General features: G+C 38.3%; 1 protein-coding gene across 2 annotated transcripts in view; it reads right to left on the bottom strand.

Moving 5' to 3' along the window:
* Nucleotides 1-4,301: 4,301 nt before the first annotated feature.
* LOC124145871 (serine/threonine-protein kinase A-Raf-like) overlaps nt 4,302-27,975 on the bottom strand; it is a 30,117-nt gene continuing 6,443 nt past the window's right edge. The window contains exons 2-17 of one of the 2 annotated variants that reach the window (XM_046515825.2): nt 27,204-27,305; nt 22,488-22,784; nt 20,554-20,657; nt 19,901-20,036; nt 17,577-17,767; nt 16,613-16,781; nt 16,012-16,057; nt 14,976-15,107; nt 12,211-12,362; nt 11,374-11,570; nt 10,522-10,698; nt 10,166-10,212; nt 8,369-8,499; nt 7,417-7,548; nt 5,943-6,077; nt 4,302-5,288 (exon numbers count right to left, since the gene is read on the bottom strand). In XM_046515825.2, coding sequence (XP_046371781.1) covers nt 5,112-5,288; nt 5,943-6,077; nt 7,417-7,548; nt 8,369-8,499; nt 10,166-10,212; nt 10,522-10,698; nt 11,374-11,570; nt 12,211-12,362; nt 14,976-15,107; nt 16,012-16,057; nt 16,613-16,781; nt 17,577-17,767; nt 19,901-20,036; nt 20,554-20,657; nt 22,488-22,784; nt 27,204-27,305 — 2,325 coding nt within the window. In that variant the 3' untranslated portion in view covers nt 4,302-5,111. The remainder of the gene's footprint in view (nt 5,289-5,942; nt 6,078-7,416; nt 7,549-8,368; nt 8,500-10,165; nt 10,213-10,521; nt 10,699-11,373; nt 11,571-12,210; nt 12,363-14,975; nt 15,108-16,011; nt 16,058-16,612; nt 16,782-17,576; nt 17,768-19,900; nt 20,037-20,553; nt 20,658-22,487; nt 22,785-27,203; nt 27,306-27,975) is intronic. The other variant, XM_046515826.2, reaches the window with a different exon arrangement.

Below are 27,975 nucleotides of genomic sequence, written 5' to 3'. Positions count from 1 at the left end.
TGATGTCAAGTACATGTGCTGATATGTTAGTGAGAGATGGAAAAGCTATGGTGATGAAAAGGTCCAGGGTATATATACTCACCAACAAAATAAACGCGAATACCAGACATGTTGGTATGATGTGTGAATCGACGCTCATGAACGCATCACACATGACGTCATAGATCCATGAATCAAGATGCACCATTTGTTTCGTGCAGGATTAGCGTGTAAAGTGTGGAAATCATGTGCAGCATATCGTGATAAGAATAAAGGCACTGTGGTAACACTTGACTGTTTGTTATGTTTTTAGGTTTGTCAGTAACTCGTACACATTGGAAACATCTCTTAACGTACATACATTCTCTCTGTTTCTAGGGTTCGTGTTTGCTTTCGGCGGTGAGTACATATCATAACATCCTGGATTATCCAGTGTATCACACCTCCGTTGTGTTGGGATAAACGCCCTTGACTCATTCACCACTATAGGATCAGGGAATTTATCATAATAGCATGGTGAAAAATACACTGACTAATCAAGGACGGTTAAGGCTACACAAACCTACAGTGGTTCTAGACCAGAGGCTGAAAATGTGAAAACTTCACAACTCCCCAAAACAAATAACAACACTAAGCAACCATATTTTTCATAATTTATTTATCATTTCAACAGAAATGTAAATTTCCAAAGAGTGAGAAGCCTCACTCCAGTCTGCAGTTGACACTACTCGAGAAGCAGGGCGTCATGCCAGGCATGACTTGCCCTGATTGAAAGAGCCGAGTGACGGAGGAAACACAGAAAGACTGAGATAGAGACAGAGACAGTAGATGCTGAGGAGGAATGAAGACCTGGAGGTGGTGTCAGGATGATTGACAGGAGGAGGAAGACAGGTTTCACTCAGGCATTACTAGGGCTGATACTGTCAGGTAGTCATCAAAATTATTTTAGCAAATGTGAACAAGTTAATTTGTATTTTTCTCTCTAGTGAGTGAGCGAGTTTTGTTTTACGCCGCTTTTAGCAATGTTCCAGCAATATCACGGCGGGGGACACCAGAAATGGGCTTCACACATTGTTTCTCTCTAGTAGTCACTCCTGGATATAATGAAGTCAGTTATTTACTGAGTGAGTGAGTTGGTTAAATGCCTTTTAAATGCCGCTTTTAACAGTATTTTCCAGTTATTTCACGGCATGTCAGCCTGAATGGATGCAGTTCTCAGACGTTTACCACTTTGATGAAACCCAAACCAGTGGTATTTTATGATGCTGCTCAGAACCTCAGTCTACACAGCAACCTTAGTGCTATGACTATCGTAACTCCCATACTAACTTAGACTTTACGACGGCCGTAGTGCTAAGAGTGCACACTGATCCATTGACGAGGTATCTTCCCGAGGCAAGGGAGTTAACTGACACTTAAGTCCAGTTTCCACCCTTGTCGAACTTGGCTGGAATTACGTGGTTTAATCATAGCTCAACCATTGGCTATTACGAGTAATTACGATTCAACCTCTCATATGACATGCTTTGCTTCAAACAAAATGGCGGCAGTCAGGTCGATCTGATTGATAATCAAGATCTTTCTTATATAATAAAACGGGTCTTAATTCGCGAAGTGCATCAAATCACTTGAGCACCCTGATTAATATCATGAAAATATTTGGAAAATATCTGTCCACACCCAGTTGACTGTACTCATGAACCAGATGTCAATGTCATTACATGATTTTGATTGGACTATGTATGCATAGACTCGTTAGTCAAGCCACAATGTAACTCCATAATTCCAGCCTTGTTTGGCAAAGGATGAAACTGGACTTTTATAGTTAGTTTACTCCCTTGACTCAGGAAGATGTAATAATGTAGCACTTAGAGCATACTTAAGGATGTGGATCTGGGGCATTATAAATATGCATATTAAGATCACTTTGTGGATTTGGACCCAGGCAAACTTTACATATAACAAACAATTTTGTAAGCCCATACAAATTCATTATATCCAGGAACTAACCACAGCAATCAATAATGTGAGAGGGGAGAGTATATGAATTTAAGAACCTTATTCTCGTAACTAAATATACTACTCAAAAGAAGTTAACACCAATTTTCTTTTCATATGACTATAGTTAATATGTTGTCATGACAGATTAACTTTAGTCATATGAGAAAATTGTGTGTTCTCTAACATTTTTGGCAGAGTATAGATCTAATTAGTGTGGATAAGATTATTCAGTAACAACCTTACACTTAAATTTCTCAAACTGACCCCACAATGTATGAGCCCTTCAGCCCTGTCCTGAGCAAACTGAAAGCACTTGACGCCTCAACCCAGGATTTGAAACCCTTCACAATACACAGTTATAACCTAGATTCATTACTGACAAGATATTTCTGGATGCTGACAGTTCTCATGACAAAATATCAGAGGAAAAAAAGAATTAAAAAGAATTAAAAAACATTCTGCAAATTTATCCTGCACATAATTTTTATCTCTGATCAGCTGAAAACAGCATTTTCAGAATCAAATAATATTTAAAACTTTAGCAGGCATCCCCACCACTTACGTACATGCTGACCCTTAACAATTAAGATAAACCTATTGTATTTTGAAATTTGAGGTACTCTCACTGTCGATTTAAAACCTGTTATTTTTATTGATTCAAAGCTGAGCATTTTAGCATAGTTATGTTTTGGGCCACGATTTTTATGGATCGATATGTAGTATACCAATGTATTCATATACACATTTTTGTGTAAAAAGACTAAGTTAGAGGCCCAAAACAGACACTTGTTCGATTGGGTACCTCATTTTAAACAATCAGAAGCAAGCATTCTTCAATGTCATGGTAGAACGTATTTGCATAAATTTCATTGAACGTTACCCTTATTCCATAGTAGTTCAGCATCTTGCTTAACATCTCACTGAACCCCTCTAACCATCCTGTCAAAGAGTGTGATGATGTAAATACCCTGAGTGTTTACTTCAACAACTTTGGAAATGAGACAAACAAACCCTACAAATGCATTCAAGTAAACAAAAAACAATAACTTACTATACATTCTTTATAACCTCTCAGGCCAGGAATAATCTTTTCCATAAAAATAGAACTCATCTAAAGAAGGAATAACAGTCTTATAATCCTTACAGAAACGTTAGTTATATACAGTAAGTAGCGTATGTTTGAGTAAGTGAGTTTGACTTCCCATTGTTTTTAACAGTATTCCAGCTTAATGTGGAAGGAAAGCCTTAAGTGATGCGTATGTTTGAGGCATTGGGTGCAAATCCTGGGCATAGGGCTATGTACAGAACAGAATACTTAGCAGTAGACAGAAAGTCATATGATAATTTGTTCATGAACAATAGTATTATAAGACACTGAATGTAATTTTGTACTTTCCAATATCTGATAAGGATGCCCTTCAATTGGCACATGATTGTTGTTTCAACACATGCACATAGCAGAATACAAACCAGGGGTTGAAGTTCTTGTTTTGTACAATATTTTCCATAGAATAGATCGTTAAACATTAATAGCATCTTCGTCATAACTTATAACCTAAGTGATGTACATTTGAGAAAGATGAATAATGTTTCTCTTCATAAGATACATGGAATGTCCTTAAAACTTGTAAAACGAGACCTCTTTTAAAGCTGTGTATTACAATTGGCTTTGTGAACTCAAATCACAAATTAAAATAATAAGGTCATTAGCATAAAATTGTCGAAAACATTCAGTAAAATGTATATACATTTGTTCATGTATTTCTGTGGGATGTAGAACTCTTGAATCCTTAACGTCCAGGTCTCAATGAGGTCTTTAGGCTGGGAGGAGTTCCCTCCCTTGAGACATTGGGTAGAACTGACTACAATAGGTGTTCCCTGTCCTGGAGGAAGGGAGGAAGGCAGACAGGCAGGCGTGCACTTGTTCACAGCTTTCTGTGACGGCAGAACATGTCATATAAGCCTGTCCAACAACTAGTTGCTTTCTGTGAAAGCTTGAGAAGTGTCTTTCTGGAGGCTTGTTGCATAAATACTAACCACCTACAACACAGACCATCCCACCTGCCCTGAGTCGAGCAGGCAGGCTGGCTGGCCCAATCAGGCTTCAACATCAACAATTACAACACTTGTAATAAATTAAGGCAAAAATTTCACACTGAAAAATTGTCTGTCCCCTCCCTGTTAGCTGGAACCCTGTGGGTGCTGTCAGGATTGACCCTGGAGCCCCACTCTTACATAAGTAACCCTCCCGTACCCTTACCCCTCCCAACCCTTACCCTCCCGACCCTTACCCCATCCCACCCATCCCCACCCATCCCCACCCCACCCATTCAGTATGTGGAAAGTCACATATGTACATAAGGGAGAAGTATTTACATAATGTACACGTACAACCATAAATAATTTGGCAGAGCACAGATGGACTGTTGATCAGAAAGAAGACAGTCAGTTGTGGTGACCGTTGTCGTCATCGTAATCGCTTCCGAGTTGCTTCCACTTTGTCCATCACATGTCACTCTCCCGAGCAGATATCACATACTATCATACTCCACACTCTCTGGTCGATGCCAACATCCATCAACAAATCCTCTTCCTTTCTTCGTCGTAGCAGACACCAGCAATATCCCTTCAGTTAGCACTTGAAAAGCATTTTGAACACATTATTCAAACTCAGGAGCCAATCACAAAGCAACATCATAAATATCGGCCAACAACAGTTCAATCGTGACGATTGACAACATATTTCATCTCACAGATTCATAGGTCTGCAATTGAATATAAATCTGAACCAGCCCCTAAGTCGGACTTAGCGCGACCTGGGTCGGCCTCTTTCTGATGGGACAGCAAGCACCTGGAATGAGGCTACTGCAGTAATGAGAAAGACATGGTAGATACAGTCCACCACCGTGCATGTGCGAGCGAGCAGGCCAGCAAGTGGGCGGCGGTCAGGCGGGCAGGGAGCCCGTCGACAGCGTACATGTGACTGTCGAGGTCTTGTCCTACTGCCACCAGGGGGCGCTGGAAGGAGGAGATCATCTGACTGTACATGCCGCTGTCGCAGGTTATCAGGTCTGTTCGGGTGGCCACAAGGTGACTCAGGCCACCTACATCGCCACCGTCCACCACAGCACTCAGTAGTTGGGAAAAAATGAGAAATGTCCAAATTGACTATTAATAGGAGTCTTTGGTGATGCACACATATATTTAAATTCCATGTCAAAAGAGTCTGTTCTGTGGATGGCTGGCTCCGATTTACTTCTCTTGATCTTTGGTATAGACAAATATAAGTTCTCCAAAATGGCTAACACCTGCAACAGAAAAAATCATGATCACAGTTGTAAAATATAAAAGTTCCTAAAAAATGCTTTTTCTCTTAATAAAATGACGTATTTCTTTCAAGTCTGATGATCATAACAAATTGTGCCCATTATCAACATACCCTTAAAATACTATAATAACCAAATATATTTTTCCATACATGGTACACTTTTTCTTGCAAACAAACTGACAAACAGTATCTGGAATATATACAGAAACTAGTCCAAGACTTATGAAAATTTGTGATCATAGTGCAACAACAGTCTAAGCTCTATGTTTTGTATGTTTGTTTGTTATTTAACGCCACATTCAGCAATATTCCAGCTGTATGACGGCAGTCTGTAAATAATCGAGCAAACCAGATAATCAAGTGATTGACATCATGCACATCAGTCTATGCATTTGGGATACGATGACATGCAGCAATCAATGCGATTGGGACATGATGACATGCATCAACAATGTCAGCGAGTCTAACGACCTGATTCTGTTATTCGCCTGTTAAGACAGCATGGGATGCTAAACCCTGGATCATTGCGATGTCCAAATGCAAGTAATGTCATACACACAACTTGAAAGGAAAGTGGTTTAGTTTGATTTAACCTATGGTGTTCATCTTGAGTATTGATTATGGGGAGTCTTACTTGAGGGAACAGGGGCCTTGTTTCCCTGTCATAACAAACACAATCAAGAACCAGACGCTTGTAGGTCTTGGGCGTATCTGTCCTTGCTCTTGTCATGTCTGGCCGTAGGTAGCCTTTTCCAACCATGAACAATATCTAGGGAAAAACAGGCTTACAATCACTTGTGTCAACATAGCATTCGGAATAAATAGCACATCAGCCGGATATACTGAACAAAACAAGTAAAGGATCATGAATATTTTGGGGGATATATTTTTATTGTGACTGAACACACAATTTCATAAAAATATCCCCAAAAATATTCATCATGGCTAACCTTTTTTTGTTCAGTATATATACTAGTCAACTTTTGATAGGGATAATCAGATATGTCGGTCTATTTAAATAAACACCTGGCACATTATGATAATCGGTTTTATGTATCATGGAAAGATAAACATATCCCCATCAAAAGTGGAATAGACTATGATGAAAGCAATTTAATGCCAAACGTGTAACCTTCAATTCTGGTTGAAAGAAAAAGTCCTATTAAGACATACAACTCTTTTTTTTGATAGAGATGATCAGATACGTCAGATATATTTAAACATACACAAGAGACAACAAAGGACAACAACTGATTGATGTCTATCTGCTACCTTCCCATCACTTGACTTTAACACAGAGTAAAGGTCAGGTGAGTTCAAGTCAAGTCAGTCAGTCAGTGAGTATAGCTTTACTCTGCTTTTAGCAATATTCCAGTAATATCACAGCTGGAGACATCAGAAACGGGTTTCACACATTGTATCCATGTGGGAGATTGAACCCATGCCTTCAACATAATGAGCAAACGCTTTAACCACTAGGCTACCACACAACCCAAGGTCTGGTCAACTTGGTTCTTGTCATTAAAAAACACCTTTAACTAGTAACCTAAGTTTAATGATGTACATCGAGATCTCAGTTAATGATAACCCCGAATAAGCAGATGTCTCACTGACAACAACATTGACTAGAAGGGTCTACCAGACCATGGAACACACGCACTATTTAAATACATGTATTCAGACCAATCTGGAACACACTAACATCAATCAATGGATCAATCTGTTAACCTACTACAAGTAATCAAATCATGTGCAAAGCAATCAAAACAGTTCTTGATCCATGCTGAAATCATTGTTTATTGTTAATCGCAATAAATACCTTCTTCCACAAAACATGAAACTATTCCTCGAAAAATCATAGTAGGGAGAAAAATCCTAAAAAGCTTCTTATTTTTTTAAATTATTTTGTATTTTTATATCTCAAAACATTATCATAATAAAACATTTTTTTTTAAAATAACAATACAAAATCATACATAAGTCAGCATGAAAATATCGGATCTTCCTTGCCTGTAGGCGGCAAGTTCACAGTTAACAAATCTTTGTTGTATAGCTATCATTCAAAGTCCTGTGACTTCCATCTTCCATGGAATAAACAGTTAGCTCACCTGATCCTTGTTGTTGATGTTTGCGTAAGGCAACTCCTGTGTCATGAGCTCAAAGATGACAATACCGAAGGCGTAAACATCGGACTGGAAGGTGTAGGGGTTGGATTCCCTCATCTGTATTACCTCAGGAGCCTGAACACAGCAAGGGAGACAACTCAAGATTGGATCAAAGATCACATATGAGGGCATAGGATAATACTGACCAACATGACATCAGTTCTTGATAATAAAGACCAACATAATTGGTTGGTTGGTGTGTTGTATAACGCCGCACCCAGCAATATTCCAGCTATATGACGGTGGTCTGTAAATAATCAAGTATGGGCCAGACAATCCAGTGATTAATATCATGAGCATCGATCCACGCAATTTGGATCAATGACATGCATAAACCAAGGACCAACATGAAATATCAGTCCTTCATAACACTGACCAACACGGCATCAGTTCTGTATAGTATCAGCAAACATCATCATACTAGCCATCACGTTTTACAACCCATATCATGCAGAGAAGACCATGGTTGACAGTGAGTGAGTGAGTGAGTGAGTGAGTTGGGTTTAACGCCGCTTTTAACAGTATTCCAGTTATATCACAGCGTGTCAGCTTAATGTGGGAGGAAAGCCCGAAGTGATGCAGGTCTCAGACGTTTTTCCACTTCAGTGAAACCCACGAGCACGGGTATGGTGCTGACAAACCTAGAAACATAATCGGGGCGAACCGGGATTTGTACCCACAATCATAGGTTTCTGGCGTGCCCAAGGGACGCAACTCTGCACATCGAATTGCGGCGCCTTAGACGACTGGGCCACCCGTGCCCCCCATGGTTGACAGATAATTCGAAAGAAACACTGTGTGGTGTTAAACAATAAGACTCACAGGAACAACCCAATGACACTCTAATCTGGGGTAGATTTTACTGCTATCTAGTGCTACTATGTTGTAGACTCACCATCCAGAGGATTGAGCCAGATGGTTGCTGGAACTGATGTGAACCACTCCATCGTGTTTTCACGGTGGCCAGTCCGAAGTCTCCAATCTTTACTGTCATGTTCTCTGTAAGCACTTCTGTCAAGAATATGTCTGAGGGTTGTTAAGGATTTTTTTTCTCTCAAAAAAGAAAGTTTCACCTACAACACTGCACAAGAGAAAAGATATCAGGAATTGCAAGCTATTTTACTCTGCATGTCAATATCTTTCTTATTCATGATAATATTTTGTTTATTGTCTTCCGGCAGTCAGCAATGTTGCAGCCATATCACAACATAATAATGATGATAATAAAACTGTAGCTCACCGTGGACATAAACATTCAAAGTATTTCTAGAATACTGACAGTGATACTATAAGCTCTTGGCTCAAATAGGGGGAGGAACAAAAACTGCTGTATATGACCTTAGGTAAGTTGAATTTTGAGGACCAGAAAAAAAGATTCTGTAGAAAGGGGTCGGCTTATGTTGAGGTTACACTTTCATCAAACAATTTTACTGATAACAAAAAAACGTCTTCATATCGCTTCAGGTGAACTAACAACACTTTAACAAACTTTGTCAATGAAAATGTGAAATTCGCGATTAAACATAACTAGACATGATGATTTACTATTTCAAGTTAAAGTTAAAACATACCCAATAACATAAAGGAAAAGAATTTTGATTCAATGACAGGAACAAATAGTATCTTAAACTACTATTTTACTACGAATAATGTTTTGATTTCATGTTATTTTAATTGCAGATTTTACTATAAATCTTCAAGATAATGATAACGATAACTAGGGTTATGCAGTAGCACTTTGGTGTAGTGTCAATACTTTTTACACATGGAACAATTTGACAAGTCACAGTTGAGGTTTCGCGCGATCTCGCTATTTTCCATCGCAAACAATATGCTGACATATGATAGTCAAACTACAACAAATACGACTTTTAACAAGCCAAAGTATGGCAGGTATGAATTATGTATCTATTAACTGTCAACTAAGGTTTATTTCAAGGTTTCAATGACGGTAATATGATGGTGGTTGCTGTGAGTTGGTGCTGTCACAGTATGGGGTAAAGTGTACCTTATGAAATGGGGTAAATAAACAGAAGGTGTAGTATTGGAGAGACACACGATTTCACTGAAATTAAGGTAAACATTATTGAATGAAAGTTTGAATAAAATTAATAAAATAAATTACAAACGTAAGTCCAGACATACAATGAACATTTTTTATTACCGATGGTGTAACGACAGGATTAACTTGCGTAATTCAATATGGATTTGTTGACATTCTATTTCTAATGACAGATCAAGACGAGAAGACGTAGTTTTAGGTTGGTGGTAGGTTATGTACCGCACATGATATGTTGATACAGAGTCCAAGGACCAAATTAATACCTCGGCTTACCTTCAGTCATATATTGTTGTGATTTGTGAATGAAACTGTACAGGCTTTTCACAGATGTGAGATAATCCCATTCCTAGATTAACCCATCCTTCACACTGCTACTCGCATCACTTGTAGCTTTGGGACGAGTCTAATTTTACACCATTTACACCAGGGACAACAGAAACAGGCATCACATTGTTCTAATGAGGGGAATCAAACCCAGACTTGTGGCATGAAGAGTGAATGCTTTAACACCTAGGCTACTAACAGCCCCTCTAAGATTTGGGCAAATGTAAGATTAATATTTTGAATGAAAACTGTATTTTGCTCCTAGCTAGACAACTGTTAGGCATTATATCTGACTAGAAAGGATACTGTTTGTTTTCAGATCTCTGTGGATGATGTGTTTGGCATGAAGATAACTGAAAAGTAGATAAAACATCATAAGACACACATAACAGGCTAGCCTCATTAATCCGAGAAGTTGTCAATCATCAAAATATATTACACCTTTATCTGACATAACTTGACTGCTTTAAGGTCAAATCTGGAATCAAGGGACACAACTCTTCAGAGAATTGCTTGAAAGATATTATGTATATGGTTCGGAATATAAATGAAAAGAGTTATGTGTTAAATAGACCATTACTTGTCAAAGATAGCCCATGATTCTACTTCATTAACTTATGCTTGACATATAATTGTGTTACTCAATATTATCATCAACTTACTCCATGCCCTGTGCTGTTTGTTTTGCAATCATGATGAGCTGGTCCATCCTGAACTTCGTCTCCTTCACGTGTAAATGCTTGTACAGACTGTGGCCATCACACCACTGAGTCACGATGGCCAGGTGGGGCTTCGACAGACACCCCATGAACAGCAACACATTATAATGACGGGTTTTCCTGCAATACAACATTCAAACATGTACCATTAAGATTTCACAACTGTTACAGAAAATTATAATCATACAACTAAATCAAAATAGTGCATGCTCAACCCATATATTGCAGTTTGTGATCAAAACTTTTTGAGGCATATTGCGTGTAATTCTTTGGAAAACGTTAGATTTTAATTGCTATATGACATGGATTATTATCAACTACAAAAAATGGACAAACCATGGCCCCGAAGCATGTTTCTCAGGCACATTTTTCTCAAATTGAGAAGGGTAGTTTTTTAATGGTTTTATTGAAAGACAAAAAATGGGATGAGAGGAACGGTTTTTTCCCCAGGTTGAATACCAACAAACACAAGTGGGTACACATTGAACTTTGATCTTTAAAAAAATGTGGAAAACATTCATTTCATGGATAGTGTCTGCTTCATAAGAACTGGATCTTAAGCTTTTTTACTGACAATAAAAATGACTGTAGCATAATATTTCAAGAAGAAAAGCATATGACTGCATGGGTATGGTGTTGACAAACTAAGGATTGCTATCAGGACAAATATCAGGATCCTGAGATAACTAAGGGACGTAGCTCTGCACAGCCAACTTACAGAAGTACAGGTAGACCCTCATGTTGCAGCAGCAGCAGCAGCTGCCCGGCAAACTAAGAGAGACACATACAGCCTACCTCAGCACTCCTACTTCATTCTTGAAAGCCAGCAACTGGGCTGGTGTGGGATCCGTAACGTTCAGCTTCTTCACAGCTACAGGACCATGCCAATGACCTTTGTACACAGTTCCAAATGACCCCGATCCAATTCGTTGATCATAAACAATTTCATCATTAGGAATCTCCCAATCCTCATTGGAATCTCTTCTTGGTCTCTGCAAGGAACACAAGGAGGGTTCAAAATACATTCACCTACATAATAATAATATTAGTAGGGCCATGTTTAAAATGTGCCCGGGCTGTCCCTGAAATAACTTAAGAATTGAATACTGATTTTGAATAACAGTGAAAACTACACCATAAAGTTTTTTTGTTTGTTAGACAACTGGGCCACCCATGTCCCTGGAATTGCTTGAAGACATTAAACAATGAAAAGAAATAAAGAATCAAAATCTGAAAGGACAATTTCAGTGTTCAAAATTAAGTATGGCCCCAATGTAAAAAGTTTAAGATTTAGGGTCCCTAGATTAAAAAACAACAGTAGCAAACCTAAAGGACCCCTTTTTGTCTGTTTGTTTGTATATATTTCAGCTATATGATGGCGGTCTGTAAATAATTGAGTCTGGACCAGACAATACAGTGATTCACATCATGATCATCGATCCATTCAAATGAGATGCGATGACATGTATCAACCAGGTCAGTGAGCCTGACCACCCGATCTCATTAGTCGCCTCTTACAACAAGCATAGTCGCCTTTTACGGCCAGCATGGGTTGCTGAAGACCTATTCTACCCCGGATCTTCACGGGTCTAAAGGACCCCTTAATTTTTTAACACTGCATTTCAATCATACCCGACTCTTTCCTGGGTCTGTCTCCACTGACTTAGCTCTTGGGCGCACATGTTTGGATGTGCTGGTTGGGGAGGACTGAGCACTCTTCGTGGGACTATTGCTAGGACTCTGGGAGTGACCTCCTGGCAGAGTCAAAGTGTTTAAATGCTGACCTGCAAAGAACATCACCACAAATTACAGACACCCTAATCACAAAAGACGGAGTCAAGACAATCAGCTGAAACTAACCACAAGAATAGGATTGTGTGTTCCACTTTAGATGACTATTCAAGCAAAGGTCACAGGAACCATTACAAATGAAGCAATGAAACAACCGAAGATGGCAGGACATTAGAATAATGCAATAAAAGAAATCACACAGTAATTTTATCCACCAAAAATTGAAAATACCAACGGTAAGAAAACAGTGGCAACTGAACATGATAGTGTCTTAAAAGCTGTGAGTAACTGCATCTCTGTGTTGCTCCCTATAAACAATTTTGTACACAGAGCTATGGGCTGTCCCATTGGGTTTACCTAATAGATTACCAAATCACCCTTTATATACTTCAGCAAAGGGCATGTGTGGTTATCTAACAAAAAATGCAACATGATTCACTGGGATGTGTCTACTTCCTGGGTAACCGACCCCCTATTACCTGACCCTACCCGGGTACCCACCATATCCTCGAAGGGGGTTAAAGAAGCGTAAAATTATTGTCCCCCTGAGAGGGTATGTAAGACCACGTATTTCAAAGTGTATTTATTTCTTCCATGTTTTTAATCGTAGCATATGTGTTATTTTAATGTTTGGCTAAATTTGCCAGCCATCGCCAACAACTGAAGGGATGATGTAAATCCGACTGGGGTCCATGCAGGTAGCAAAAGTACTGTAATTCCCCATGGTCCCCAGTGCGGTGATCAACCTTCAGTTGGTGGCGATCTATACCCCGTTTTTTATGTGTTGTTGAATGATTAGTTAGTTATCTATTTTTACATGTTTTCAAACTAGTTTTACGAAAATCTGTGATATTCTAGTTATTATACTGCAGAATTCAGCAGAATGTTATACAGTTTAATATATATTGTTAATGTCAAATTTTGTTTTGTCACAATATGGCTGAAATATTGCCGATGTGATGTTAAACTTTAACTCACTCACTCACTCAAGAGTTGGGAACAAAATGTCTGATTGGGACTTGCTTTACCGCAGCCCTGGCAAAAACTATTTAGATACACGTAACAAACGATAAGATCATGCGTACACTGAAGATGATTGAAGCTTTATCTTTACTCAAACATACACAAGGAAAAAGGAATGTGTGCATCATCAGAAAGAAATGCAAACATTAGCGAATTGTAGTGTAACCACTGAGCTATAGTAACTAGATAGAAAGTTTCATGATCGAAAATATAGTACTCACATTTGAAGGCAAGTCTTTTACGAGGCGAATTGTTTTCGAGGGGTTTTTTTGGATTACGATTCATAAATATTATGGCATGGTTGTTAGCGTGGTATGTTCCAATTAGGGGATCTATAGGAAAACACTACGGAACAGCCTGTAGCTCTGTTCAGTGACAAGTCAACATGGTCAATATCCAAATCGTTTACAAGGAGAGCAGTAGAGAGATAGGGTTACCGCAGTTGGTGTCTTACAAATACAAACGTCTTTACTGGTCAACAAATTGTGGCAAGTTTGACAACGGTGTAAATGAATTGGGTGAAACACAACACTGGTCAGAGAGTGGTGGACAGCAGGTGCCGGACAACAAGCAATGAGACGTGGTATGCAGAGGGGAGGGGGAATCACAACATCCGACCTAAGTCACTAGTCATCAGACCACACAAGCAGCTCCTCAACCTGGCACATACTCCACTGCTTAGACTCAAGCATAAAAGTTTATACCCAATCATTTTATAAGCATTGAACCCTGTTATATTTTTTCAATATTTTGCTGGTTTCCATAACAGGATTGAAAACATTTTTTCACCCATTTGGAATAGGTTTTACAACTATGCCTAATAGCGTGTGTGAGTGAGTATGGCTTTATGCCGCTTTTAGCAATATTCCAGCAATATCACGGTGGGGGACACCAGAAATGGGCTTCACACATTGTACCCATGTCAGGAATCAAACCCGGGTCCTCAGTGTGACCAGTGAACGCTTTATCCCCAAGGCTACCCGACCGCCCCCTAAGCCTAATAGAACTTATGAGATCCGTTTGTGAAAATTGGATGCGTTATCTCAAGCTCTTCTGAAGAGTTTATGCCATTCTTAGAGCAGAACCAAATGCTAATTGCCCTTGATTAAAGTGCACAAGGAACTACATGTTTTCACACTAAATACAATGTTTAACATTATTCACTTAATACAAAAGGAAGATTCTTCTCACGCATCGCCTAGTTGAGGAACTGCTTAGAAAATAAAACCTGCATCTAAAAGTATATCAACACCTAAGATAAACACAAGATCATGTATGTATTCAGAAAATAAAGAAATATCATGCCACTTAACATATACATAGATGTAAATGTTTAATCTCAACATTCAAAGCAACAACATTTTTCATCTTATTTCACAACTTCATTAATTGAAAGTTCTATATATCTACAGTATGTTATAGATCACAGATTCACACACTGGGAGGGACTATGTCTATATAACATCTAAACTGTGTTTTCTGGAACTGTCACTGTCACTGTCAAACCAAGTCAGTATATTAGTTGAAACGGCAGTGCATAAAAACACATCCCAAAAAGGGAGATAACTCATGCCTACTCTCACCAACTACCCCTTTCTGCCCGGGGCCAAAGAAGTAATGTTTATGTGATGGAGCACTGCTATCGCTAGCATGGCGTTTATCTTTATACTGGGTATATCGGATTGGTACAGCATGGCCTGTGCTGCTTTGAGTATCTGGAAATTCAATTTGGTTTACTACAAAAATGGGTTCTTTGGATTTTGGTTGACTACAAAATATCCAACATCACTAGGCATACAACTGTAGAAGGTACTGTTACTTAACTGTAAATGGCTAAAATCACAGATATATAACTCAAAAGAAGTTAAGGACTACTTGATTCTTTGAATATTATTATAGTTAATCCATCCTAAACTTCTTTTGAGTAGTATATAATCAAGTCAATCGTTTAACAAAGTGTGTGAATGAGAGATTTGATTTAAATGCCACTTGGAACAGTATTCCAGTTATATCATGGCATGGCAGTCCTTATGTGGGAAGAAAGTGGAAAGGACACAGGTAACTTGTAGAGGTTTATTTCTTTGGTGAAGCCAACAGACCAAGGATCGTAATCAGGGTGAATCTGAGACTCAAACCCACAATCACTGAATCCTGGCACAAATGCACAGCACAGTACCTTCGGTGACCACTTACGCACCATGTCTGCTCATGCTCTCTGAAAAATGTTTCTCTCAACCTGTAGCAAGTTTGTGATGGAATACTGCAAGGGTGGGTCACCAATCTTTATGAGTGAGTGAGTTGGGTTTAATGCCGCTTTGAACAGTATTCCAGTTATATCACGGTATGTCATCATGATGTGTTAGGGCAGCCAGAAGTGTTGCAGGTCTTAGACATTTACCACTTTAGAGAAACCCACGAGCATGGGTATGGTGCCGACAAACCAAGAAAAATAATCGGTTTCTGACATGGTCACAGGTTACTGGCGTGCCCATGGGACGCAAGTCTGCGGTGCCTTAGACAACTGGGCCACCCATGCCCCCACCAACATGACTTCAACAAAAGGCTTAGCCATGATGTATGGCAGCAAATGTTAAACTGGGAGAACACTGTTAACGTTACCTTGATGCGATCTGGATCCTAGTGCTCCCAGTCTTCTACTGAAATCCTGTAAATAATGATCAGGGATTAGTACCGCCAAACCATGGATAAGGTTGTCAACTGGGATGTTTTTGTGATCACTGCGGTCAACTCTGTCATCTATCGGGATCCTTTTACGACATGTTAAGTCAATCTACCACCACTTATGAAGCTGTGCTATCAAGAACCATAGGCTTAAAGTCTTATTGTCAAAGATACAATGTCACATGTACAACAAGATGAGTATTGCTAATGGCAAGGTGAATAGGCATAGTGCCAAAATGTTCTTTAAACTTTGACATCACTGAGCCAAAACCTGGTCCCTGACGTCATAGAACGATATAGACAATTCTCGACCATGAGGCTATTTGGCAGTCATCTACAGTGATACAATCTTAATGTGGCAAACATACCTTTATCGTTATCTTTATAATAAAAATAAACTGTTACAATCAGGAAAAAAATTGTTAGGTTGCAGATTTAAATTCAGTAACCATCAAGAGTTTGTTTCCAAAGTACTGTAGCCGATGCATAAAAAGATTAACTGGTCGACAAACGTCTTTTCTCTTTCACTACCACTCACCTGCTCTCCATGATCGACTAGATTAACACAGACATTGGGAGCTGATGTTGACCGCTCCCTCTGCCCCAACTGTGGAGCTGGAGCCCGACTACGATGACCTGTTCTGGGAGATGGCAAACCCTGGTTCCTCCGTGTGCTTCTACTACGCTGTTCTTCTTCTACTAGTATCCTGCAAGAAACATCACACATGCAAACTCAAATGCAGCCATAGAAAGGTGGGGAATTCCACACAGAGAGTGGGTTTAGCTTTTTTCCAGCAATATCATGGCAGGGATACCAACACATGGTTCACACACTGTACCCGATTCCACACAAGAAAACATGACGCATTAGAGTTTGCAATTTCAGTAGTATTTTACAGTGTGCAAAACGAATGGTGGACCTATGGCCCATGGCTATCAAAATTCTGATAGGTATACGATATGAGAACTTACCTAGACCGATTGGCTATGATGATTAAATTGAAGGATCACTTAGAACATTGTAGCGATAAGTTTGTTTAGACATTTTAACATTGTTCAGACTTCCTTCATCTTGACAATTTGACAACATCTATTCATTTATCCAGCTTAAAGTTCAACAAGAAACATCCTTAATTCATGCTGCCGATTGCACCATTTGCAGTCTAGATTGGGCATATTTCTTGATAGCCCAATGGGCTAATGGGCTTGGTGTCATACAATGATTTATTTTACACTGCCTTGGGACAAGTGGTTTCCATAACATTGCTATACCTTAGGAGACAACTAGTCCCTTCACATTTTCAGTAGTCTCAGGCCTGGTAAACACAAAGCAAGCCTAGTGCTAATACTTCAGTAAGTCATTGTTAAAGTATGGGAGTAACGATTGTCTTAGTGCTAAGATGGTTTTATGGAACAGGGTGTTGGTGGCAGTGTCTACTCCTGTTGTTGTAATAAAATATTTCATTATTTGTCTTAACATTCTAATAAGTTTAATAACATACTGTCTCATTTGTTCCCGTGATCCTTCCCGCTGAGCACGGAAGTAGTACTCAAGGTCACCCTGACATGTACGCGGCACCTTCTCCTCACATCGCTGATGAAACTTGAGGCCACATGTCTGACAACGTATGCCTTGAAACAACAGGTTGCGGCACATATCACAGAAAGTCAGCGAGAAAAACGTCTTGCGACCCTGCAAACAGAAACACACATGTAAAGAAAGGTTTGTTTGTTTGTTGTTTAATTCTGCACAAAGCAATATTCCAGCTAGATGAACGTGGTCTGTAAACAATCAAGTTTAAATCAGACAATCCAGTGATTGACATCATGAGCATCAATCCACGCAATTGGGATACTGTGTCATGTATCAACCAAGTCAGCGAGCCTGACCATCCAATCCCGTTAGCCGCCTTTTACGACAAGCATAGTCGCCTTTTACGGCAAGCATGGGTTGCTTAATACCTTTTCTACCCCGGATCTTCACGGGTTGTAAAGTAAGGTATAAAGAGAGGGAATATGGACCAGCCTTGGAGCATCTGATCAGTGAAGTTCTAATCAGTAATGTGCACGAGGACAAAAATGATCAACTGATGACTAATCACAGTTTAAGATCTTGTCACTTTTTCAACTAGAATTGAAGAAAATAAACAATGTACAAAACATATTTTTAAGAAAAATGATCTTTAGAAATCCTGATTAATCAACACATTTTGGGCCATGGACAGAAAAAATATAAAAATAAAATTTAAAAAAATAGGTAATAGTCTGGAGTGAAAGAATGTTGTCTTATGCCACAGTCAACAGTGTCAGGGACATCATGGCTCAGAGAAATACCAGTGATTGATAGCATGAGTGTCTTAACAAACTGAACAAGTGGCGACAGGGGCCCCTTCAGCATTAAAATATGGGGTCATTTTCAAAACTTAGGGGGTCACACTCTTAGAGATCATATCAAACTTAAACCCAACACACAGGTTGACAAGAATATGTAACGTTAGTGATACACAGAATATTTGCATGGAGCTCCAGACAGTGACACTTTGAAACCGATGACATGTAGTGAAGCATAACAAAATACTTTGACATGTCAGCTTTGTATAAGTCAGAGAGTAAACTTAATTCAATGTTACTAATTATAGAACAAGTACCTGGAAGAGACACGCTAGATCTGACGGCAGTGATCACAAACAAGCTGTCAAGGCTTAATAAATAAAATCAGACTTTGTTGCTGCAATTTGTAACATAACATTTGAGAAATAAGCCATGCAAAACATTCTGAATATCACTAAGATTAGTAGTTGGTGATTCTGCATCAATAACCTGCCTATAAGGGTCATTTCAAACAGAAAAATTGATTTCTTTGTCGGAAGACAGTTTTGGCTGCTTTTATGACGAAATTTTTTTTAAACAGATGATATATTTCTCAACCTTTTTGCAGTTATCTGCCACAGATTTTCCTGTTAAAGCAATGATTTATTAAAAACGGCAAAGAACCACTGAAAAACATCTACATCATGTATATGGCTACTTTATTTGCAAAAGATGTGAAAGCTAAATTCTGACTGGACTACTTGGGACTTTCCGCCAAAGAAAGGTGCTGATTGTACGGTGAGGCGCATAAGGCAAAGCTATAGATTGTGAACGCTGACAGAAGGCAGAACACTGGTTTGACAAAAAACAAAATAGCTGGGTAACAATGACACACCATCAGCATCGTAAGACATTGTAAACACCTGATTCTCTATTAATCGGTTCTTACATCAAGCCTGTAGTACACAACACCTAGTTTTTGTTTTTTGTTTAATGCGCAATATTCCAGCTATATATTATATAATATATGATGGTAGCTTGCAAAAAATTCAGTAATTGCTACCATGAGCAGCTACCCACACCCTCAGTGTACAATGACATGCAATCAACCAAGTCACTGAACCTCACCACCATTATTCAATTGGTTGGTTGTGTTTTGTTGTTTAACACCTCACTCAGCAATATTCCAGCTATATGACAGCAGTCTGTAAATAATCAAGTCTGGACCAGACAATCCAGTGATTGACATCATGAGCATCGATCAACACAATTGGGATCGATGACATGCATCAACCAAGTCAACGAGCCTGACCACCCGATCCCGTTAGTTGCCTCTTACGACAAGCATAGTCACCTTTAACGGCAAGCATGGGTTGCTGAAGCCCTATTCTACCCCGGATCTTCCCTTATTCAATTGGTCACCCCTTACGGACATACATACGGGTGACCTTTTCCAACCCGAAATCCCCAAGGGGAAGGTACATGAGTTCTGTTCTGTCCTGGAACCTTCACTTACAAAGTTGTGTGAAAGGATGACAGCCCGTGTTGTGTTTCGCTGGGCAACGGTCAAATCCTCTTCACTTTCCATCAGCTCGATCGTCACTTCCTGTCCGGCCAACTCAGCCATGTCTGTGTTCCATGTCAGTGGAATCCTGACCAATGAATGACATTCAAATGATACAACATGCTATTATTTGGCTGAAAATTGCAAATTTCATTAGCTGCATTAGCTTTCATTAGCTGCAGTTACCATGACACCCATGTTCTTCGTTAAATAACATTTTTTCTACATGTCACTAAAGGGCCTGCAGATCATCCAATAAGGAAAGTCTGCCAATGTGTGCTGTAGGATTTACACCTCACCTCCACATCTCCAATAAATATATATCAAAAATATTTGTAAAATCTGTACCAATCTCTTCCTTTATTTCATCGAAAGTTAATTTCGAATATGAATTCCAGATCAGAAACAAAAAATGGTGGTGTTTTCGAGGGGCCGTCACATTATTTTCCAAAACCTGTACCGGTTTTTGTTAACCTGAAATTTGTATTCATATGATGACTATACTTTCCAATTAATTCCTTAAACATGTGAAACATTTTAGCAACAGAAACAGATATCATAGATATACATGCATAACAAAAACAAATTGAGTAGACCAAAGTTACCTTGTTTTATGACGAAAGACTTGGCATTTGTTGGGATCGAGTCCTCTTCTGCGCATTGATTTGATCAACCCATCTCGTAATGTTACACTAGGCGTTGCATTCACCTAAAAACAAAAACATCTCTCATAGAGCAGGAGGTAATTCAAACTTCATTGCATCAACTGTCAAAATATACTACTCAAAAGAAGTTTAAGAACACCCAAATAGTATAAGCATGAAAATTTCTTATGTTATACTGCCAAATTATTTCTGCATATTTTTGTGATGACTGAAATAGTTCTTACAAAAGTAACAGCAGTGAGTGATTATAAACATTTCTTAAGCAATGTTCTAGCATTATCACAGTGGGGGCACTAGTGGGATCGACACATATTATAACATTATTGGTAATGAAACACATCTATGAGACAAGCAAACACTATAACCACTGGACTACTCAAGGTGTAGACACCATTGCTTATATCCAACTAGTCAGCAGCTAACAGAATTGTGGTCTTGTCTACTGTCTATCCCTGTACCAGTCCCAGACGAAGTCTGTGATTCCGCAATCGTGGAGAGATTTGCAGAAAAAAGCTTTCCATAGAAATTACAGACAAATCGTGGCATTTGCCTCTCTTTTTTAATCAAGCAATGCAATAATTTTCATTATGTTCAAGCTTTTCTATGGAATTTTGCACTAGAGTGATGCCCAAACATTGAACATATGATTCAAACATACAAAGTATGAATCATGCAATCAACAAAATTTGAAACAGAAAATTCTCACTTTTAAACGTTCTTGTGGTATTACAACTACATAAACTATGTTTACATCTAACCATTAATAAAATATCAGACACTATGAATATCTATGCATAATTTTATGCCTTGAAATGTCTAAATGCAAGAGATTAAATATATTAAAGAAACAAATGAGTTTGTATTAATGTTCGAGGGGCAATGGTTATGGTCTTACGGCAGAATTAAATGCAGACTTTCGGTAACTTTACCACAGACTTTGTCTGGGACTGCTGTAAGAAAGGAAGGGAAACCGTGAGTTAGAGAGTCACTTGCATTTTTATGCCACATTATGATATTATTTCATCTCTATTCCAATAGGCTGTAACTAATTGTGATCAGGCAAACCAGATGTTGTCAATGTGCAAAGACCATGTTTTCCACACCACCGAATCGGTTGCCTCTCATGACAACCATGTGACACTTGAGATCTATTCTGCTGATTAAATGGAAGAAATTAAGCTCCAACTATCTACATGGAGCAGTGTTTATGATCCTTACAATAACATTTCAAGTACATCAGAACATATAGCATTCTAATCCAAGTAGCCATTACACAGTAGTAATAACTCAAATGGCCTTCTGTCACATGAAAAGGTATCAAGCTCCTCACAGCGATATCCCATTCACGGACCTCTCTATACTATCGCTGCCCACCAAGCAAAGCTCCTCACTGTGATAGGTGGCCACAACCATGCTTGGAGCTGAACTCGCAACTGACTGACCTTTATGTTTACAAACAAGTGATGACTGTCGTGACGCTGAATACACTTACCCTTGCTAAATTACTTTCTTTGTCAATTTGAATTTCTATTTCATTTCAACTATCACGTAATTGGTAAAGTAAGATGTAAACGTGAAGTTTGTTGAATTTCATTTCGTCTGCAATCTCTAACCAATCTGATCAAAAAATAAAAAGGTAAATTCATCTGGGAAATAGGGTCAGTAGTAAACGTTTTTGAATTCACTATGATGACATTTCCAAAAACATAAACAAAAGTATAAACGTTACTACATTTGGTTTTAGAGGGCAAATTTCAAGATTCTTGTAATGGCCGTGCTCACACTTGTGGCAGCGATGTTACCGAGAGTGTAACGCAGTTGTCATGCACGGGGACATAGCTATAATTAGGCATCACACAAGGGAGAGAACTCACAGTTGACACCATGTTGTCTGGTAGATATGCCTTGATGTGTTTGGTGTGTCCTACAGGGGAGCGGAGTGGGAGCTGAGGACTCCGCTGTCCTGTGTTCATGGACCATAGGTTGGTGGAGCTGTTGTTTGGGGTGAGGGGCCCCGGGGACATGACTGGTGGCTCGGGTTCCGCTGCCGCACCAGCGGGTTCTGGAGAAGGTTGTGGGGGAGGCGTTGCACGCCCAATACTCATTTGTTCTAAGAGCTTCTGTTCTCGGGTCTGTAATTCATGGATTTTGTTTGCAAGCTCTTCATATTCCTGAAAGTAATTCAAAATGTACACATACATAATATTCAAACATTTAATCAAATAATATCATTAGCTGAGATCATGCAACCACTAACGCTGTCTCATTGAACAGCTTACCCTTGCTGTAACAGCGTTAGATATTGGCACTAGTCCTATAGTCCTTGCCATACTGCCAAATGGTAAAGGTATCATAAGGACTAGAAGAAATTTGCCATTATTAAGGGTTTTGCTATATCAGTATGTTATCATTATAAGGACTAGTGGACGCAAACTGTTAGTTTCTAGCCTTGTGTAACCACTAGGCTACCTCACTGCCCCAGATGGAAGATTTGGAAGATAAACCTAAAGATCCTGTAAAATCTAAGCGTCCCAGCTGCTGTATATTCTGAGAAGTCATGATGACAACATGCCATCTCTCTTATTCGATCATAACTGATGGGCTTAAATGAACTGAGAGATCTCCATAGTATGAAATCTGTCTTAGTATTGTTAACCAGGAAACAAAACTAAAACCAAAACTGAATACTGATGTGAACAGAATATCACACATATACAAGAACCAGTGAAGATTCATTCAAACCTGCATACATTTGTCACCTCAAAATATTTGAAACATCAAGCTAGTTTGATTTTTGACTATGCATATTGTAAAGCTGAACTATTGAATACAATCAATAATACCAATCAGCCAGCTAGTCAATCTGGGCCAACTTGCACAAAGCGATCTTAGCGCTAAGATGATCGTAATGCTCCTACTTTAACGTAGGCTTACAATAGTCTTAGCGCTAAGATCGCTTTGTGCAAGTGGGCCCTGGACTTATCTATCTAAAATGTCTAACAGTAACACATACAGTACAAAATGTAAATGAAACCAAAATTACTTACACATTGTATTGTAATGAAACCAAATATACTTAGAAATTGTATTGTAATATCAACAAATATACTTACATATTTTATTGAATTCAAACAAAAATTACTTACATATTGTATTGTAATGAAATCAAATATACTTACATATTGTATTGTAATATCAACAAATATACTTACATATTTTATTGAATTAAAACCAAAATGACTTACATATTGTATTGTAATGAAACCAGAATTACTTACATATTGTACTGTAATATGAACACATATACTTACATATTGTATTGTAATTTCAACAAATATTAGGGCTGTTACGATCACTTGCGCATTTGGTGAATTGAACCGTAACCATTCATGAATTGAATTTGTTATTCGTGGCCACTAGAATCGAATATTTATGAATATGCAATCCTGGGCATTTACATACCCGGTACCTAAAAATATTCATAAGAACACTTTATCATGTTTATATGCATAGATGTCTTCAAAAGACAACACTGTCATAATATTTCACTGGTCATTGTCGCATTTGAGCAGATACTAGTACCTGGATAAGTGCAGTATATAAACATGATAAATGTATAATATATTAATAATTAACAAAACATGTCAAATAATTTATGTTGTTATTGTTTCACTGAATATAACAAATAATACATCAACTGCTGACTTGTTATTGTATTCGTGAATTAATATTCGTATTCGTTACCCTATATTCGGGATACGAATCGTATTCGCCTCATAGTGTATTCGTTGCAGCCCTAACAAATATACTTACATATTGTATTGTAATTTCAACAAATATACATACATATTGTATTGTAATTTCAACAAATATACTTGTCAAATACATGTATATATACCACCAAAAGAAAGACTAACCATAGAAACATGGAGAAGTATTTAAGTTAAGAAGAGATGTTTCCAATGTGTACCAATTAATAACTAAACTAACAATCAGTCAAGTGTTACTGCAAAGTGTCATTATTCTTATCAAGAAATCAACCATTCAATAGTTTGAGATGGCTCAGAAACAAAGCCTAGAGTTGTTTGAGATTAAGTCCAAATTGTTTCCATGTAAACATAACAAAATAAAATTATGAAAAAATTCAAATAGCAAAAGGCAGGGACCTGGAAATAAGTCTGTGTGCCAGACTTGTCTGATTTTGATTGCAAAATGTCCAACTTGAAATAGTGCAAACCCGAAAACTTTAAAATTTGGTCAACATCAATCACCACAGGCACACTGACCTACATCCCGATAGGTTGAAAATGTATATTATTTATCAAGTGTTGTAGGCTATAAAACACATCGTAGATCTGTCACTTCAGCGATTTCAGGTGAACGAAAAGGTATAACAAACATGGTCGATAAAAATATGAAATTTGATATAAAACTTCGCTGGACATGAAGATTTACCATTTAAAATGTATTTCCTGCTCTCCAAGGAATTGTTTTATGTGTAGTGGTTAAGATTAATGTGTGTATTTTCTAGTAAACTAAGCCGGAACTAGCAATCAGCTGTGCACACGTTCTCACAACAATCTACCGTGATTCAGTCAAAAAGTACCCAATGATACAACTTCAAAGAATTTTGATGCAATGGTCGGAACAAACTGTATCTGAAATTATTATTTTATCAGGAACAATATATTCTAAAATCGTGTTATTTTAGTAGCGGCTTTTACTATATACATTTATAATGATAAGAACCATAAGCGTAATACTTTGGTACAGTTGATTGTTATTGCAGGATATTTTTACATGTGGACAATTTTGACCAATGTAATGTTGACATATAACAAATCAAAGTATGGCATTTATGATATATGTATCCATTCTCTGGCAAATAAAGTTTGTTTCAAGGCGCCAAAAGCGGTAATCTCACCGTGGGTGCTGTCAATAACGGTGAGTTGTGCGATCTACCGATCCCGATTTCACCAAAATTAATGTAAACAATATGGAATGAAATTTTTAATAAAATTGATAAAATATATTCAAACATAAAGTCCAAATATACAATGAACACGATTTTATAACCAGATAGCATAATAATGGAATTGTGTGTTTCAGTTCAGATTTGTTGACTGGTCAGTGTTACGTGCTCGCGGTGATCAGCTGATAATGTTTTTTGAGATGGGGAAAAACATGTCAGTGTAAACCTTGAGTTTATTAAAAATGTAAGTAAATTTTGGGAGCCAATTGTTCCCCCGCGCTATAACAAAGGTATTGAAGGGGGAGAATAGCGAGGGAACACTTTATATGTTATGAAAGTGACACTTGAGTTTATTCTTTTTGTTCATACATCCAGCACCTCAGCTATGAGGTGGGCATGACCAAAATGCAAATGTCCGATTGGCAAAAAAATATTTCCGGATCTCTGGCAAAAGGCACCAGTTAACCTGATGAGCAATAATTTGACAAACTTCAAAATAGCAAAAGGCGCTGATGGGCAATGCATACTGTAGGATGGGTGGTTGGGGGATCATAATTGATTCTGATGTAAACCTTTGAACAGAATTCCAGTCACAAAGCCTTGATGTACCTCTGTAATAAGTACAAGGCCGTACAGCATAGCTACCTCAACAAGGAATGAGCATGAAATCATAGCAATCACCCCGATTATCCAGCGTATTATATTTCCATTTGATCATGATAAATACATTGGACCATAATCACCAAATCTTTGCATCAGAAGTGATGTCTCCATTTGTCTTGACAAAGAATGTTCTCACTCATGAGTGTAATTTGATTGATCAACTATTTGTAGTGTTATCTCATTCAAATAAGGCTCAAATCAAAGCTATGGCAACAAATGGGTCCAGGGTATTATCACAATAGAATGGAGATAAAATACCCTGAAAAATATGCTTTAACATTAGGTGAAACAACCAGCACAGATCGTACAGGCAAACCAAGGATCATGAACTAAAGAATAAACTAAAACTAAGAGTGAAAGCCAAGGGGTCCTCATCATAATAAGTTTAAATACAAAAATGTTACGGATCAATAGATTACAATACTACAAATACAATAACAGAAAACATCAAAGGACCCCACCTCACACACCTAAGGGACTTAACTCTGTCACCCATATATCCTGAAGTTTTCTGCTAACGCATCCATATAGTGCTGGATGCTGACACCATACACATTGTATTGAAGTACCGTATTTCCTCAATTAAACCCCCGGTCGTATGTATTTTTTTCATACCCTCATAACCTACAGCATTTAATCAAGGCCCTGCATTTGTAATTACAATTTCCGACAAATGTTTTGCTCCGACACATCTTCGGGTCCATAGTTAAAAAGTTCTCTAAAATGCTTCTGCTAGCTGGGACAAAGTGCTGTACGCATTAAGTAGATTGATCGTAACAGAAAGAAAATAATGGGGAGAATTCCGTGCATAAAAACTACCAGTGCCAAATCAGAGCCAGGCATTTAATTGAGACCCGATGTTTATTGTTTTCAGATATCCCGTACCCTGGTGTTTAATGTAGGAAGTACGGTACTTGTTTATTATTCCCTGGGACAATTACACAGCCAGACTTACCTTAATATACATAGGAGGAGGATGCTGATGTCGGCCAAACTCAGCATTCATTTCCTCCAACTTTTGCCGAGTGACTTCAATAACTTTTTGTATGTTTTCAATCTGTAAGCGAAATTAAGAATAGATAAAGATGGAACAGTTGACGATGTGAGATGTATAGAAAGGACAACCAATGAAAAAAATAAATGTATCTGTAGTGGGAGTGGTCTTCAAACTACCATGATCCATGGTCACTGCAAAAAAACCCAGAAAAGAATGGACCAGACAAAACAGTGAATGATATCACGATCAACAACCAACACACCTGACCCCCTCAGTCTCACGAACCATGACAAGCATGTTGCTGGAGACTAACCCGTAATCCCAACACAACCTTGGTTGCCTGCTTGGGATGAGCACTGCCAGTAAACACGTTATAGCGATCCACTGCAACTAATCTTAGTTCAGATTAAAATACTAGCTTCTGTTTGGTTAAGGAGCGGGCAATTATTTCCATGTACCCTAGCCCATCAGTCCGGGACTAGTACAAATTTCCAAATTGTTTTAAACTGCAAGGGCTTTTTATCATGACCTGGTCCAGTGAAGCTTTTCAGTTTATTTCTAACATTGAGTAGAGGTACAAATCAATCAGAACACATCTTAGGTAAATTGCTTATCTCCCATAAGTAACGTTGATCTTCTGAAATAAACCTCACCTGCTGGCTCAGGGTACATGGGCTCACACACAGCATACATCACACCATATATCATTCGAGATCATTTGACAACATAT

The sequence above is a fragment of the Haliotis rufescens genome, unplaced genomic scaffold (assembly GCF_023055435.1).
Source record: "Haliotis rufescens isolate VD_foot unplaced genomic scaffold, xgHalRufe1.0.p SCAF_45, whole genome shotgun sequence".
NCBI lineage: Eukaryota > Metazoa > Mollusca > Gastropoda > Lepetellida > Haliotidae > Haliotis > Haliotis rufescens.
The sequence above is the reverse complement of the archived record's forward strand: the minus strand, read 5'-3'. Positions and strand labels throughout refer to the sequence as shown.